The sequence below is a fragment of the Siphateles boraxobius genome, unplaced genomic scaffold, assembly GCF_051911475.1.
Source record: "Siphateles boraxobius isolate OS27281-9 unplaced genomic scaffold, OSU_SipBor_1 29, whole genome shotgun sequence".
NCBI lineage: Eukaryota > Metazoa > Chordata > Actinopteri > Cypriniformes > Leuciscidae > Siphateles > Siphateles boraxobius.
Genome location: NW_027508908.1, coordinates 8,929,045 through 8,945,244, shown reverse-complemented (window position 1 = coordinate 8,945,244; position 16,200 = coordinate 8,929,045). Strand labels below are relative to the sequence as shown.

Below are 16,200 nucleotides of genomic sequence, written 5' to 3'. Positions count from 1 at the left end.
AAGGAAACATTTATGTTTCCTTAAGCAAATATTAATAGCTGATGCATGAACCTTTATGAAACACGATAGAGTGAACCAGCAGTTCTCAAAGTGTGGCAATTGTAAAGAGACAGCAAAGCGGAAGATCTTCAGTGAAAAATGACTAAATGTCGTTCTGTTCCTCACACTTTAGAATTATCATATGGCCTCAGCAGACTTACAATATAGTGCACAAGTCATATACAACTTTTATGATACCTTTATGTGCTTTTTGGAGCTTGACGGTTGCAACCACCATCCTCTCATCTCTTATTTATCTCATTTGGTGTTCCCCAAAACAATGTAAAAAAAAAAATCTGTGAAAAAGAATATGACATGAAATAGCATGAAGTAAAATATATCATAGATAGATAGAAAGATAGATAGATAGATAGATAGATAGATAGATAGATAGATAGATAGATAGATAGATAGATAGATAGATAGATAGATAGATAGCATTTTAAAGGGGACATGAATAGAAAACAAAACAAGTCAAACAAAAACAAGAAAGTGAGAACCACTGCTGTAAACCTTTGATTCTCTTCCCCTCAGTGAAATGGTCATAGTCTTTTATGTTCCTATTTCTAGGAAGACAGCAGTCTGAAGACTGACTAACCTGTCTGCGAAGATCACGGGTCTTCTTGGTCATCTTGTCAATAGCCGAATTCAGCAGGTCTCCTTTTTCTTTTCTTCCAGTCTGCAATAAAAGGGCAGAAAGGTTGAGAAACATAGTGTTACTTGTGTAATATATTGCCTTTTCATATCCAACTACCTCACACCAGAAGCAAATGAAAGAGTAACAAACAAATCAAGAGAGATTATAAGTGTTAAATTAAAAATAGTGTTGTCTGCCTTAAGTAGGGTTTTGGTGAAGGTTTTTAGAAACCCCTTGAGCCCCGTAAGTGGCTCTAAATGTAGACACAGCAGGGATGAAATAAAGCAAGTGCCTCATAAAGTAACAATAGAGTGTAGACACGACCAACGATAAAAAAGACTGAGCACAGTAGCAGATTTTGCAGACAGACTGACATGAAAGAATCCTAAGTGCTACATTTCTCCTCGACAAAAATGGCTGGCCACAGGCTAGTCCTAAAACGACAGGGATTAAACCTTTATAGCAATATAAAAGACACATTGTGGGGTGCAGAGAACTCCATCTGATGAAGCCGAGAGGACACTATAGCCTGGAGCCATTTGAAAATTGCAACCAACTCTGAATGCAGCACAACTTGCATGTTCTTTCGTCAATACTCTATGAATTGAAGCTTAACATAAAACTAACTCCAGCTCGGAGGATTACAGAGTTGAGTGTCTACAATTCTCTATTATATTCATAGTATTAATCAATAGCATTTTTGTCTCTCCAACCCTCTCATTCAATCTTTTGACAGTTTAACTGCAGAGGGGAAATGAACAAATTTGACCAGAGTCATGCTTTCTGAATCATCAATTCACAGGTGCTTAACAACACTAAACTCCCCAGATGACACACTCGATGTGTGATACAATATGCTTATGACATGCAGTCAAGCTTTGACTTAGAGAGGGAGCCAAGGGGAAAAAAGACAGTTCTAAACTGCCCAGAAACTACATTCACTGACTAATCTGATTGGCTGGCTCTACACAACTTCCTGAAATAAAGGCACAAAGATTTCTCTATCAATTCTTTATAAATCTGCCTGAAACTTTAGAATGTACCATGTTGATTCAATAATCACTTTAGAGAAAGAGTAAATAAGTGAATTTGCCAAACTTTTTCAGGTTAGTGGGAACAAATTGTTGAAAAAAAAATATTTGAGGCACTTAGTAGCAAGTAAACAAGCAGAGCTGCATATTTCCTCTGTTTTTGAGTAAGGTCTGGGAAATAAACCATACGACTTTGTTTGGGTGGTCAATAATCACAAGGTGTATAGACAATCCCTGGATTTTTATTTGTTTTATGTACAACTGTTGTGCTATAGTCCGTTTTTAAATTAACCCCGCCCCCAGTGGCCACACAAAAGGTCACTTTATATGTTCGTCAGACTATCTCATTCTGACTAAATGGGCAGTTATTAGCCAGAATAAGCTGTGATGTGGACTAGACTTGATGCTGTGAGGGAAAAGTCTGGCTACGCGTAACTAGTTTAGGTGTGTCATGCACCATATATTCTGAATGCCCCTGTTTGCTTCCTGTCTGATTGTTCCAGTGGCTGTTGTCCTCAAAAAAGGATTCTCTTTCCCCTGTCAAGAGTGAGCGGGTGAAATGTGCTCGGGTTGAAACGAGGACTGTTCCTCTTGTTAGTGAGTAATTAAAGATTTTGCAGCGGTGGCGGCCGCCTCCCCTAGGCCCGATCTGCCCGACAGCTCACAGCTGGCTCCTGTATGTCAGTGTCAGAGGAAACTCTCACCGTTGATGACAACACACGTCCCATCTCTCTCTCTCTCTCTCTCTCTCTCTCTCTCTCTCTCTCTCTCTCTCTCTCTCTCTCTCTCTCTCTCTCTCTCTCTCTCTCTCTCTCTCTCTCTCTCTCTCAGCAGCAAGACTGCAGGCTGTGGCTCCGTACAAACACAAACAGTATCCTATTAAATATGGACAGCAGGACTGAAACAGCTAAATGCCTGCAAGAATTTGCTAGAAAATGATACAATGGTGTACAAAAGTGTATGAGAGGACAAGATGATGGTGCAATGCAGGGGCATTTCATATGCTATTTGGGATCTAATTGCTTTATTAAGAAAAGTGCCCCAAAATAAAGAAAATAATCACTCAGAATCGTACTCTTTCCTGTGGTGCTTTTTTTTATTTATAAAAATGCAACTATGGATGGCTGGATGGATGATAAATAAATAAATAAACAAACAAACAAACAAACAAACAAACAAATAAACAAATACATACATACATACATACATACATACATACATACATACATACATGCATACATACATAAATACATAAATACATAAATAAATACATACATAAAATTAGCCTAAAGGTCATACATAAAATTCAACTAATGTGTAACTTAAATAATGTTAAATAATGTTTAAATAACCATCACATAGAAAAACCCAAACCAAGACAACTTAGATTAAGCAAGCAGAAAACGACATAACATTTGATTTTTTTATAATGGTGAACAGACTCAGCCTGAATGGACATTATTTTAAATACATAATGATCCAAGTGCAAAGTTTTTTTTTTTTTTTTTTTTTTTGCCTGGCGTGAATTGATATTCAAAACATACTGTTAATTAGGCATTCTGCTTTCATTCGAGAGATGACCCTGAGTATGAATTCTGAATTCTGAAGCCATCATAACCTTTACCGGTGCTGCCATTTCAAATGCATATAATTATTATTTTTTTATAATTTTTTTTGCACCATGGAGCGCAATTAGGGGGCCAAGCACCAATCCCACTCTACCTTTCAGTAGAGAGAGAGAGAGAGAGAGAGAGAGAGAGAGAGAGAGAGAGAGAGAGAGAGAGAGAGAGAGAGAGAGAGAGAGAGAGAGAGAGAGAGAGAGAGAGAGAGAGAGAGAGAGAGAGAGAGAGAGAGAGAGCTAGACAAGCTAGAGTAAGACAAGCTAGAGAGTAAGACAGCTCTGGACAAACTGAAATCAAGCTTTCCTAACACATTACAGCATAAAGCTCTTAAACCCTAAGAGAAGAGCCCTAAATCAGTTAACAAACATCCAACAAACATCAGTTTCAAACGAGGGAACTCATTCATCTATTGGAGAGAGAAACAAAGAAGAAGTGGATACCTTTACAAACCAGCCAATGCTTTGAGCTAAATTAGGTGAGAAAATATATTCATTCATTCATTCATTCATGAAATATATTCATTCATTCATTCAATCATGACACTTTGTTTTTATTTATTTGGCATTATGTATTATACTTTTTTTATGTCCTCTTTATTTTATTTTCCTCCTTATTTATTTTTATTTTCATTCCGTGACAATACTGAATGTGAAACAATCATGCCAATAAAGTTCTTTGAAATTGGAAGAAAGGGGGTGAGATTGAAAGACAGCTAATTCAACAAAAGTTTCAACATGGATATCTGATTCAAAAATGGGGATATATTAATTTAATGAATTACCTTTTCCATCATTGTATACTTAAATGGAATCTTTCATCAATGCTGACTAAAAGCGAGGCATCTAACCAGAGAATTGCAAATCAGAGGCAACAGTTGAAACAGCAGAAACAGTTGTATTCAGCCTGAGTGTTATGAGAATGCTCAAAATTAATGACCACGTTGCCAAGCAACCGTCCTCCAGTTCCGCCTAGTTGTTATTAATACACAGGCAGTGCAAGCTGGCTCATGTTAGATTGGCTAGTTCAATCAATATTCTTAAACTGGATGAAGAGGCAAGAAAATCTTCATGGAATTCAGAATCAGCAAACCTAACAAAACAAGACGCTATCTAAAGACAATTCCCTTTGTTCTACTAGTGCACAATGACAAGGCAATCATCTGTATTTGACTCTAACACAACGGTGTGTCACAAAGACGGCCTTCAGGATTGTTAGAAGAAATAAAGTTGACTGGCTTTGCAACAGATGGTGCACCATTCATAGTCAGGAAAATGGCAGTTGTTGCGTAGTTACAAGATAATGTTCTCCTAAAGCATGAATTCTGTAGCAAACAAGCCTGAAAAAGAAAAAAATTGTGGTACGTACGAATAATTAAAAAAAAAAAATGAGGAAAAAGGGGTTACACCTTATTTCTTAAGTTTACTTTAGATATTCTACTAACTGTAAGCAACTCTGCAACTACATGTCAACTAACTCTCAGAGTATTAGTAGACTCACTGTTAGGTTAGGGTTAGGTTCAGTAGAATAAGTTGACATGTAGTTTCAAAGTTACTTATAGTTAGTAGAAGGTCTGTTGAGGGGCTATGAAAATAGTATTAGCAAATATTAAGAAGACAGTATGCTAATACTCTAATGACTGGTAGTTGACATGTAGTTGGAAAGTTACTTATAGTTAGTAGAATGTCTAAAGTGGACTTTTGAAATAAAGTGTTACCAAAAAAAGAACAGATTTTTTTTTAGGATATACTTTATTTTAAGATGACGAGTTACATGGTACTTACTCAAATAAGTACTGAGTAATATTACCTACATGTGCTTACTATAGAGTTAGGGTTTGGTGTAGGGCTAGTTGTAATTATGCGTAATTTACTGTTACTACTATAGTAAGTACATGTAGTAATACTAAGGTGTTTTCCAAAATGTATACTAAATATGAGGGAATTAATGCGAATACATATGTGACCCGTCACAGAAACCAGGGACACAAGTCGGCAGCACAACTTTCGAGCAAAATGAGAAAGAAGAGTTTTTTTTCAAAATTGGTGATTTTCAATTTTTTGGAGAATCTGTTAATTGAAATCACGAAGAAGCCTCTCCATGTTTGAGATAGCAGTATTGGTATATTTAAAAGCTTACATTTTGAGGTTGAAATCGGCTTGTTTTCGGAGATTCTAGCATGCAGTAGGGGCGTGGCGTGTCATTGTCTGTGTGTATTTCCATACTGAATAACCCGGCGCTTTTGCCCCCGCCCTCCAAGTCAACCACATGGCTACTTATTATGCTGTGCTCTGGCCAGCTCTCTCTGATATCAAAATTCAATGAAGATGGATGCCGCAAAGATTGTCGCAGACGAGATGAACCGTCTGGCAGTTACACCGAAAATGTTTTCGCCGCACTTCGTGGGCTCGGGAAACTGAACCGGAGGTATGGGCGCAGCGCGCTCGCCCTCAGTGCTTCAATACGGCGGCTCGGCTCGCTGACAGCGGTGGCTGGCTGTTTCATATGTGACGGAGAATCGAAATAGAGGATGCAGTTAAGACCTTTGCTGCTGCGATGAAGGCCTGCCGTGCGTGTTTCTGAAATGTAAGTTAAGCTTCATTTGCTCTTTAGTCGTTATTTAAGATGCTGAACCTGCTGATGATATAATGTGCTTGCGGACATTTCATTTGTGTGTGTATACGCACATAAGAAAGTGGTGTAAAGAGATTTGCAACAGTAATTTGAGGAGGTGAAATGTGATTATTTGGAAAATTGCAGAAATGACTGCTTAAAGAAAAATGCCAGCAGGCATTTGCCTCCTACATAAACTTTAATATTGTTGACATTTTGGGCACACGAGCGTTGCGTACTATTTGCGCTATATGTAGGCCTATGGCTTATTGGTCTTTGTTTGTTGTTGTTGGTTTTGCGTTATATGTATATGGCATATTGGTCTTTGTGTGTTGTTGCTGGTTTTGCGTTATACTGTATGTATATGGCATATTGGCCTTTGTGTGTTGTTGCTGGTTTTGCGTTATATGCAGGCTATATGGCATATTGGTCTTTGTGTGTTGTTGCTGGTTTTGCGTTATATGTATATGGCATATTGGTCTTTATGTGTTGTTGCTGGTTTCGCGTTATATGCAGGCTATATGGCATTATTGGTCTTTGTGTGTTGTTGCTGGTACGTTGCAAATAGAGGGGCAGCACAATTGTTTTTCGCCTAGTGCGGCAGAAGTGCACTCATTCGAAGTGTAAAAAAAGCTGTAAAGCACATGGAGGAGCTTTACAGGGGGTATGGCTTATCTAAATGAGATGTAAATGAGCCCTATTGTCACCCCCAGCAGCAGAGACAGGTGAGAACTGCACAATCTTTAGCTCGTTTTCTCCTCTTTGAGCTTTTTTAAGTGCCTACTTTAAAATGGCCACAACTTCTCCAAATATTATCAGATTTCCACATGTTACACATCGTTGGAAAGCTTGGATATTACACTCTCAGAATCTATGAATAACTCAAAATGCCCCAGAACCGACTTGTGTCCCTAGTTTCCGTGACTGGTCACATATATAACAAAACGTATTGTTTAATTTCTAATTATAAGTGTTCTAACTCAGTAAGTCTAATTCAAATTTTAATTAAACATTGTGTAGGGTTTGGACGGTTCACTTAAAAAGAAGCCAATTCTTAACCAACCATGGTAAGGCCACAACAAAATTGTTACAGAATACTATTGAATTTGCGTCTTTCAGCTGAAATCAGAAGGAAACAGAAGTACCCAGAGGCAACTCAACAGATTTCCCCTCTTTGAAGGCTCTGTATGATTCTCATGGAAATGATGACATGGACAGGTAAAAAGGAAAAACACATGAGAACTAAACAGTGAGTTTCAGAATTGTTTCAGACTTTTCACCAAACTATAATTCGCTCTCCTCTGCTTCCTGTCAGAGTTTGAGATGTACACAAGCAACTCCAAATAAAGTTTTCAGCTCCACTTCGGTACATTTGCAGCTGTGAGGGTAAATATATTGCACCAGCATCTGGAGATAATATATCATGGTGTCAAAAAGCAATAAAAACATTGGCTTTAATTAAGCTGTAATACTATTAAATGATAAGACGTGTCTGAAGGTTACAAACTTCAATGACCGTTTACATCCAGCCAACAACCCATTCAAAACCGGGATATTAGCATAACCCGGTCACGCACGGCCATGTAAACACCGGCAAAAACCCGAATATGCTCATATCCCGGATTTTAAAAACCCGGATATGATACCTGGGGTACCCCTTTTCTAACACAAATTTTTGTCATATAAACGCGTATCGGCATATCCCCATAATATTTGTGTTCTGCGCATGTTCTATTCGCAAGGAATCTTGGTCTTTTGAGTAGAGGAACTTCTCGGCACATACAAAAACCCGCGTGAAGTGTACCGGAAGTAAACATGGCGAGATGCAGCACAACATACTTTTGGAGCGAGGTCAGTACCAGCACCAAAGCACAAACAAAGGCGATCACTATCTGCCCCGAACTATTCATTATCCGCGTGCTGCTGCTGCTGTTGTTGTTGTCTCTGCATACAGGAAGAAGAATCGGAAATGACGCATATTGCGTCTTAAGGTTGTCCGTACGTCCAGACGCTAACCGCGCGTCAAAATCAGGATATTGCAATTCCATGTATACAGGAGTAACTCTCTCTGCTCACGCATGTAAACGGGTTATTCCTAATGTTTCAGGAACCCGAATAGTGACCTTAACCCGACCATAACCCAAATATTGGCTGCATGTAAACGTAGTCAATGTTATTGTTATTTATTGGTTAACACAGATAATGACAGACAAAACCGCTCCAAATCAGATTGTTATTCTTTACTCATTCAGAAGATAAGTAATAGCTCCACCAACCAAAAATGTCTGTCAATGGCGGGGAAATGTTGTCTCAGAAATGACGGAATATTCCGTCAATGGCAGGGACAGAGTTAACATAAAGTGTTTATGCATGCAATGGTTTAACAACAATAATAATAATAATTTCGTCACATGAAATTATATTTTTCTTTTTTAGATTTGATAATTAAAATTTACTGGACAAACATAATCTAGCACAATATATGGGGTCTGTACATCTGAGACCACTGAAATGCTTGAATTTTGCTTTTTGTAACCATTCAATTCATAATTGAAAGCATGTATTGCATGATGTAATGGATACAAATGCATTTCTCCTCAACACAGAACTGTTGATTTGTTGTTGATTTGCCTTCTTGCTCCCTGTTTGGACATTAGAGGTAACACGTTTTGTCACTCCTTATGTGTTTGTCAGTCAAGTTATAAACAGCATTATTTCACATCAAGGGGAGAAATTGCTTCGATTAAGAGTAGGACACAAGCATGCCCCAGAAGAATGCTTTAAAGACCATTTTCCACACTGAATGCAGCTATTAACCCCACACCACTTAAATGGCAATTTAAATAGTATTGCACACCATATTACAATGATCTCCTGGGAAACTGAGAACAATGAGGAACAATGGACAGATATGAAGAATACAAAGTGACCCCTACTTGATGGAAATAAACTGATACAGTCAATATCAAACACTAAAGCAGTTTTTCCTTTTTGCCTTTGTGTGTTTTATCAAGGCTCAAGTAGCCATTTGTTCACAGCAAACCAGATATATAAACACCTTATACACTGAAACACATCACGGCCATGAACAAGTAATCGACATCTTGCAACACAGCAGGAGATGCATAGAGTCAAAGTCAAACTTGATGGGCATGCTGGCTCACAGAATGCTCACCGTGAACTTATACATACTTTTCACGTGACTCTCAAACATTTTACTAGATGAGGACAGGCAGACAGAATGAAGATGTACAGTAATTGGCCTGTCTCAAATATGTTTTCACTTGTGGTCTCAAAATTTTGGACGCCACTGCACATATTTGGAATTGGTTTGTGTGCAGACATTCACTCTATACATGCATCGTACACTGTATTTACTTTGGAGAATGAGATGGGGAGGAAATTGAGGCAACGGCATCAGACCAGAGTCAACAGAAACTGCCTTTCAAAAGCCATCAAAGGCATGATGCTTGACATAAAATGCAATTTCATATTACTGAATATTTTCACTCTGAATCTTTGATATTTAAATATATTGAATTATTGGTGTATGCCGGCAACTCCAAAAAATATATCTAAATTATTCAGTTTTATACATTTCTAATAGTTGAAAAATAAGGTAGCTTGTATTCAGAAATGGAAAATATAAGCATATAAAGATTTTCATATTGAATTTAGACAGATGAATTTAAATAAGTTCTCAAAGTTCTCCTTTTCAAAATTTAAAGGAAAGAGCAAACAAGCTTGGGTCCAATCTAACTCTCACATTCCCAAGGCATCCCATAGTGAAGTGCAATTCACACCTTTCAGGTACACAAATCACAGTTGGACTCCTGTGAAATACATGATACCTTGGGAAGACGGCAGATATACTATAAGCATAGCAGAGGAACAGCCAACTGGACCTCTTCCAACTTATTTTTTTTAGTTCTCATGCCACCATCAGTTGCATTTATTACATAAATTACGACTGATCAGCTACTCAACCATGTGACTTTATCAGGTGTATGTTAATTGAGAATATATGTCTTGTATATGCAGTATAGATGGAAAGTTAACCGTTTATGTGTCAATGTATGAGAGGATAAGGTGTGTTATTTTATTTTTAACTTAAATTCTAAATTAACTAAACTAATGATTGGTTGATTTATTGATTGAGTTGAGTGATTGGTTTATTTGTAGATTGATTGATTGATCGATCAATTTTGTACATACAATGAAGTCAAAGCAGTCCAATGTTGTTTTGGATCCCTTTGACTTTCAGAGTCTGGACAAACAGTTAAAACATTCTTCAAAATATGTCCTTTATTGATTCTGCAGAAGTCATAAAGCATAGAAACAACACCAGGGTGAGTACATGATGACATGATTTTCATTTCTGGCTGAACCATCTCTTTTATTTGATTTGTTTAAACTTACATTTGAAGATTGAATTGCAGATTCAAATTTCTGTTCACTTTGATCTGGTGCCAAAAGAGAGTGTTAGGTGGAGGCTGCTTACGTCTGCAGAGCCCAGCCCAAGATGCTGCAGCATCGTTACTCAACCCCCTATTGCTTTCAGAGCCAAATGCTAATGTGTCATTTACCTATCACTAGGAGGGAAGGTTTATCTGGGTCCCAAGTAAAGCCATCCGCTTCTTTCAAATACGTGAAGTGGATGCATAACTACATAACTCACAGTGTAGTATTAATTCAATCTGACAAAGTAAACAGAGTGTTGATTTTATCAACTATATTGTGGCGAGCAGGACGAGGCCGAGGGACGTGAGAGAACGCCGAGAGGCCGCTGGCTTGAGTGATAATGAACATCACCTGTGAGACGCACCGGTCTCGCATCTCTCAAGGAGGAGTGGAAGCATAAAAGGAGAAGATCGAGAGAGGAACAGGCCTGATTTTATGTTGTGCTTTATTTCTGTTTTATGTAGCCAGCAGTCGTCCACGAGGGGCTGCTTGCGGATCCTTTAGTTTTTGTTTTATTTTATTATTAAAAATGTTAATTAATGTTTTTTTAAATGCCGGTTCCCGCCTCCTCCTTCCCATAACAACCAACCTCGTTACACATATCATCTTTGCATACTTTTAATTTGAAAATGCAGCTACATGTTAAGATCAACAAACACATAGCCCTTGGGCCAAATGTTAATTAGACAGGAGCAGTGTGCACCCGATGGAAAGCAAATGCTCATGAGCACACTGACACGCAAGCCTGTAGCATTCTACTATGGTATCTTATTACAGAGAACAGTTCAATCACACTCTCTAGGCTACTGGTGGCCAAGAATGAGCTCTGCAGCTGACATCTGAACCTTAACTCATGGAATCAAATCACAGTTTAGCTTTTAGTCCATAGCAGCTTTAGAGCCTTCTATATGTGTAATTAAAGTGTAATATACACACACACATATATATATATATATATATATATATATATATATATATATATATATATATATTAGGGGTGTCACGATTCTCCAAATACTCGATTCGATTACATTTTCGATTCTAAGGTCACGGTTCGATTCGATTCTCGATTTTTACTTTTTTTTTTTTTTTAAGCACAGGTTGCTGTTGCTCCTAAAAAGCTGACATAAGTTAATCGCAATCTCACACATCTCTGTTATTATCAGTGAAGCTGACTGCACAATGAATCTTTCATAATATATAGCCTACACTTTGTTTGTTATAATTAGAGGATTTGCCAGCTTACAGAATTCAGCACTGAACAAAAAGACTGTTTTGATCGGTGAGGAGAGTCTATCTTAAATGCTTCTGATTGGCCATTGTGTTCAAGAAATCAACACATATGTCTGTGATTGGCTAAATCGCTCAACGCTGCAAACATGTTATAAATAGAATCTCTGGCCTGTAAATCGTTTCCATTTTGTTTTAGTTGTTCTTGTTGCTTTTCTGCAACAGATAAATAAAAAATGTATTAGTTATGTTTTATTCATAGATATTTCTAGTTTGCGGGAGTCTGCAAATCTTTTTATTCTCCCGCACACACAGAGTGAGTGCATTACCGCCCGCGCTCGCACTCGGCCATCAAATCTAGTCCCGCGCCGCACTCTATTGCGTTGGGAGTGCACGTGTATAGATCAAGAGCCCGGCCCGAGGATAGTGACGGGAATTATCGGCCCGGGTCGGGCCAAGTTCGGGCTCGGGCATAGAATCTAAGTCAGAGGAATCACAGCCTTTCAACACGTGTGTATTTTTCCCCGCGCCGTGATGAGTCGTTCATGAACGATCCGTTCATTGCCTCTGTCATGCGACAAATGAACAAAAGACTCGGAAGGTCAATTAATTATTAATGTTCCCTGTAAATTATTTTTGACTGCATTATAATGATTTCTTAATTCAGAATATGATCAAGATTGCGTAGGTGGATGTGTTCGGGGAATTTGCCTGTTAAAAGTATAACATTTAAAGCCCCTGAAATGACTAGAAAAAAGATTAGTTAATTTTGATGAACGAGACTGAACAATGGAGTCAGTAAAACGATCCGAACTTTCCATCACGGGCGCAACATGGGGGCGTGGCAGCATCGACGATTCCATTTTTTATTTCGATTTTTGAGATTGTGAATTAATTTCGATCGATTTCGATTTAAAATCGAAATCGTGACACCCTTAATATATATATATATATATATATATATATATATATATATATATATATATATATATATATATATTATATATATTAAATATTAAATATGAAATGTAGTTCAATGAGGGTAGCACTTTATTCATTTCGATGGCCCACTTTAGACATTTTACTAAGTAACTAAGTAACTACATGTCAACTAACTCTCGTTAGAGTATTAGTAGACTGTCTGCTTAAAGGGTTCACCCAAAAATGGAAATTCTGTCAGTAATTACTAACCCTTGTGTCGTTATAAACCCGTATGACCTTTGTTCATCTTTGGAACAAAAAATGAAGATACTTTTGATGAAATTCTAGAGCTTTCTGATCCCTCCAAAAACAGCAACGTAATTGCAACTTTCAAGGTCCATAAAGCTAGTAAAGACATTTTTAAAATAGTCAATGTGACAGTGGTTCAAACTTAATTTTATGAAGCGACGAGAATATTTTTTGTGCACAAAACCAACTCCAAAAATAATAATTATGAATAATGAATAATGATTTTATTCAATAATTCCTTATCTTCAGTGTCAGATATCCTATGCGAATGGTGGTCTTTACTACCTTTCTGGGACTTGAAAGTTGCAATGACGTTGCTCTATATTGGGGATCAGAAAGCTCTAGTGTTTTTTCTTTTTTTGTTCCGAAGATTAACAAAGGCCAGCTCTGTGTTAGCATGACGTGTTAGCATCCACTCGAACACGAGAGAGAGATAGATAGAGAGAGAGAGAGAGAGAGAGAGAGAGAGAGAGAGAGAGAGAGAGAGAGAGAGAGAGAGAGAGAGAGAGAGAGAGAGAGAGAGAGAGAGAGAGAGAGAGAGATGTTAAGTTTACTCTACATAATGGGAAGTCAAATCATAATTAAGATCCGTTCATCTGCAGAGCTGTAATTCATAGGGCTGTGTTAAGCATTGCCGTGAGGTGCAAAATAGTAAGAAAACTGTGTTTTCAAGATTGAGGGCAGAATTGAGGGAGGTGATGAAAGTTTCACCCTTCTGCTAAAAGCATAACTGTCAGAGAGCGGCTGTTTGAGGAGGCAAAGCACAACAGCACCTTCATTCTCTTGTGTGTTTTATCAGACGCAACCACTGATTTCATAAGAGCGAGTCTTCCAGTGCATGAGTTGAAGTCCTGCGATGAAAAGATGATTTTAAAAAGGGTATTTAGGTGTAATTATACCTTAGCTCTGACTTGATGAGTGTGAGTGGGTAAGGGACAACTGTGCAGAGTGTGTGTGTGGGTTTGTAAGACAGATCGCACCATGAATACTTCCCACCATCACAGTAAACCTCTCGGCTACATCTGAAATCACTACATGATGGGCAAATGTCAATCGCTATATGCTGATTTACAGAACATTACAGACTTTGGAAAAATCTTTGTAAAGTGATTTTAAATCTTGTAGATTAAGTTTTTTTTTTCTTTTAAATTTCGATTTTCCCTGACAGATGCACTACTGGTTGTACACAAAAGTATTTTTTTTTTTTCAACAAGGATACAATGAATTGATCATAAGTGACTGTAAATATATTTATAATGGGAAAATATATATTTTTTTCAAATACATGCTGTTCATTTGAACTTTATAGTATAATCCTAAAAAAAGTATAATGGTTTCCACAAATAAATATCAAAAAGCACAACTGTCACCGAGGATCATGATATACTGAAGACTGCAGAAATAAATACATTTTTTATTAAAAAGTTATTTTAAATTTAATAATATTTCAAAATTGTATTGTATTTTTACTTTTACTGTATTTTTTATCAAATAAATGCTGCTATAGTGAGCAGACGTTTGAATGGTAGTGTGTAATGGAGATGGGACAGAAAAATAAAATAACAGGGAAGAGAGGGGGACAGTTATTTTTATAGAATAGTAACTTGAAAATATTTTCAAACTAATTACAGTATGTTGTTCTTTGTAAGTAAAGTAAAAATAAAGTTAATCTTGGCTTGTTTGGTTTGCGATTGCATACAAAATATGACTAAATAAAAATCAAATAAACTTTGTATTTAACATTTTACGCAGTAGATTCAGCATCTGTCCAGTAAATAATGTTTACTAGACTAGCGCTAAACCAGAAATAGATTCAAACTTTCGTAATACATCAAATCAACAATAGCATCAATCTGCTTTGACTGTACAAAAAAAAAAATACAAGAGGACAGCGTACCTGGAAAATACATTTACAACTGTCCTTTTGAGCTAAAGTCTCCTGAGCATCGAGGAGTTTGCAAAACAAATTAAATGTGACTGGTTGATAGATGTGTTCATTTTTGATGGTCCCCTGAAAAGACAGTACACTTACCGGGGATCATAATGTGGTGTAATGCAGACGTTTAAAAATAGACATGGCTTGATGCATGGAGGCGGGGAGGGGCCGCGCTACGAAATCTGAGGCCGGAGAAAAGGAGGTGGAGAAGGAAGAGTTATTAGGCCAACACAAAACTGATTGTCTATTCCTGCTGCAGAGTGGAGCACATAGCAGCCATGCAGTCTGAGGAAGCATGAACTGAATGGCAAGTGGGTGTTCAGGAGAGAGAGAGAGAGAGAGAGAGAGAGAGAGAGAGAGAGAGAGAGAGAGAGAGAGAGAGAGAGAGAGAGAGAGAGAGAGAGAGAGAGAGAGAGAGAGAGAGAGAGAGAGAGAGAGAGAGAGAGAGAGAGAGAGAGAGAGAGAGAGAGAGAGAGAGAGAGAGAGAGAGAGAAAGGGAGGGAGGGAGGTCTATGAGAATTAGTGTATGGGGAAACAAAGACCTACACTAATGAATGAGAAAGGTTAAGAGGGATGAGAAATAAGTAGTCTGGGAATGCTGCTCTGTTTGGAGATTGTGGTGGAAGGCCCGAAAATAACTATTTGTCAGAAACAAAGGGAGACTATTTTTGGCACACATGGCTTGGTGAACCAGGTCAGTGGCACGAGCAACACATTCAGGGAAACAAGGCAACAATTTTCTCTCTGTCTTTAATATACTCCAGCGGAAATACAATTTCCATATTATCTGTCCTACTGTGCGGGATTAGGATTAGCGAGTCCCGCATCATATGTTGAACTGTAGGCCTATGTCAAAGATGGCTGGATTACCCTCTTTTCCAGTGTATTTTCAAAGCACACAATTTGTGATATTTTATTGGATTATATCCTTACAATTTCTGATGCTATTCAAGAGATTTGGTTTGCAATGGTTTTCTGATAGATTAGTTTTTATAGACTTTATATGTGTGCTTGGGTAAAATGTTTTTTTTTTAAATAAGTGAATATTACAAACAAAAATTACACATTAAATTGAGCAAAAGAGGCACACGTTTTATAATGTTCTAAAATATTTAGATTTACAACAAATTCAGTTATTTTGAACGTTCAATTCATCAAATAATCCTAGAAAAAAAGGATCATATATTATGTTTTTTAAAGCCGCAAAACCATTTTCAACATTGATAATAACAAGAAATCAGCATATTAGAATGATTTCTGAAGAACCATGTGACACTGAAGACTGAAGAAATTATGCTGAAAATAGATTTGCATTACAGTATTAAATTACATTTTTATAATATATTACAAATTAACAGCCATTTTAAATCTAAATATTACACAAAATTACTGTTTTAGTGTACT

At 37.3% G+C, this 16,200-nt stretch overlaps 1 protein-coding gene across 2 annotated transcripts in view; it reads right to left on the bottom strand.

The window, feature by feature from the left end:
- ctnna2 (catenin (cadherin-associated protein), alpha 2) overlaps nucleotides 1-16,200 on the bottom strand; it is a 583,061-nt gene that overhangs the window by 93,830 nt on the left and 473,031 nt on the right. For both annotated transcript variants that reach the window (XM_077246418.1, XM_077246419.1), the window contains one exon: nucleotides 638-718. In XM_077246418.1, the coding sequence (XP_077102533.1) occupies nucleotides 638-718 (81 nt within the window). The remainder of the gene's footprint in view (nucleotides 1-637; nucleotides 719-16,200) is intronic.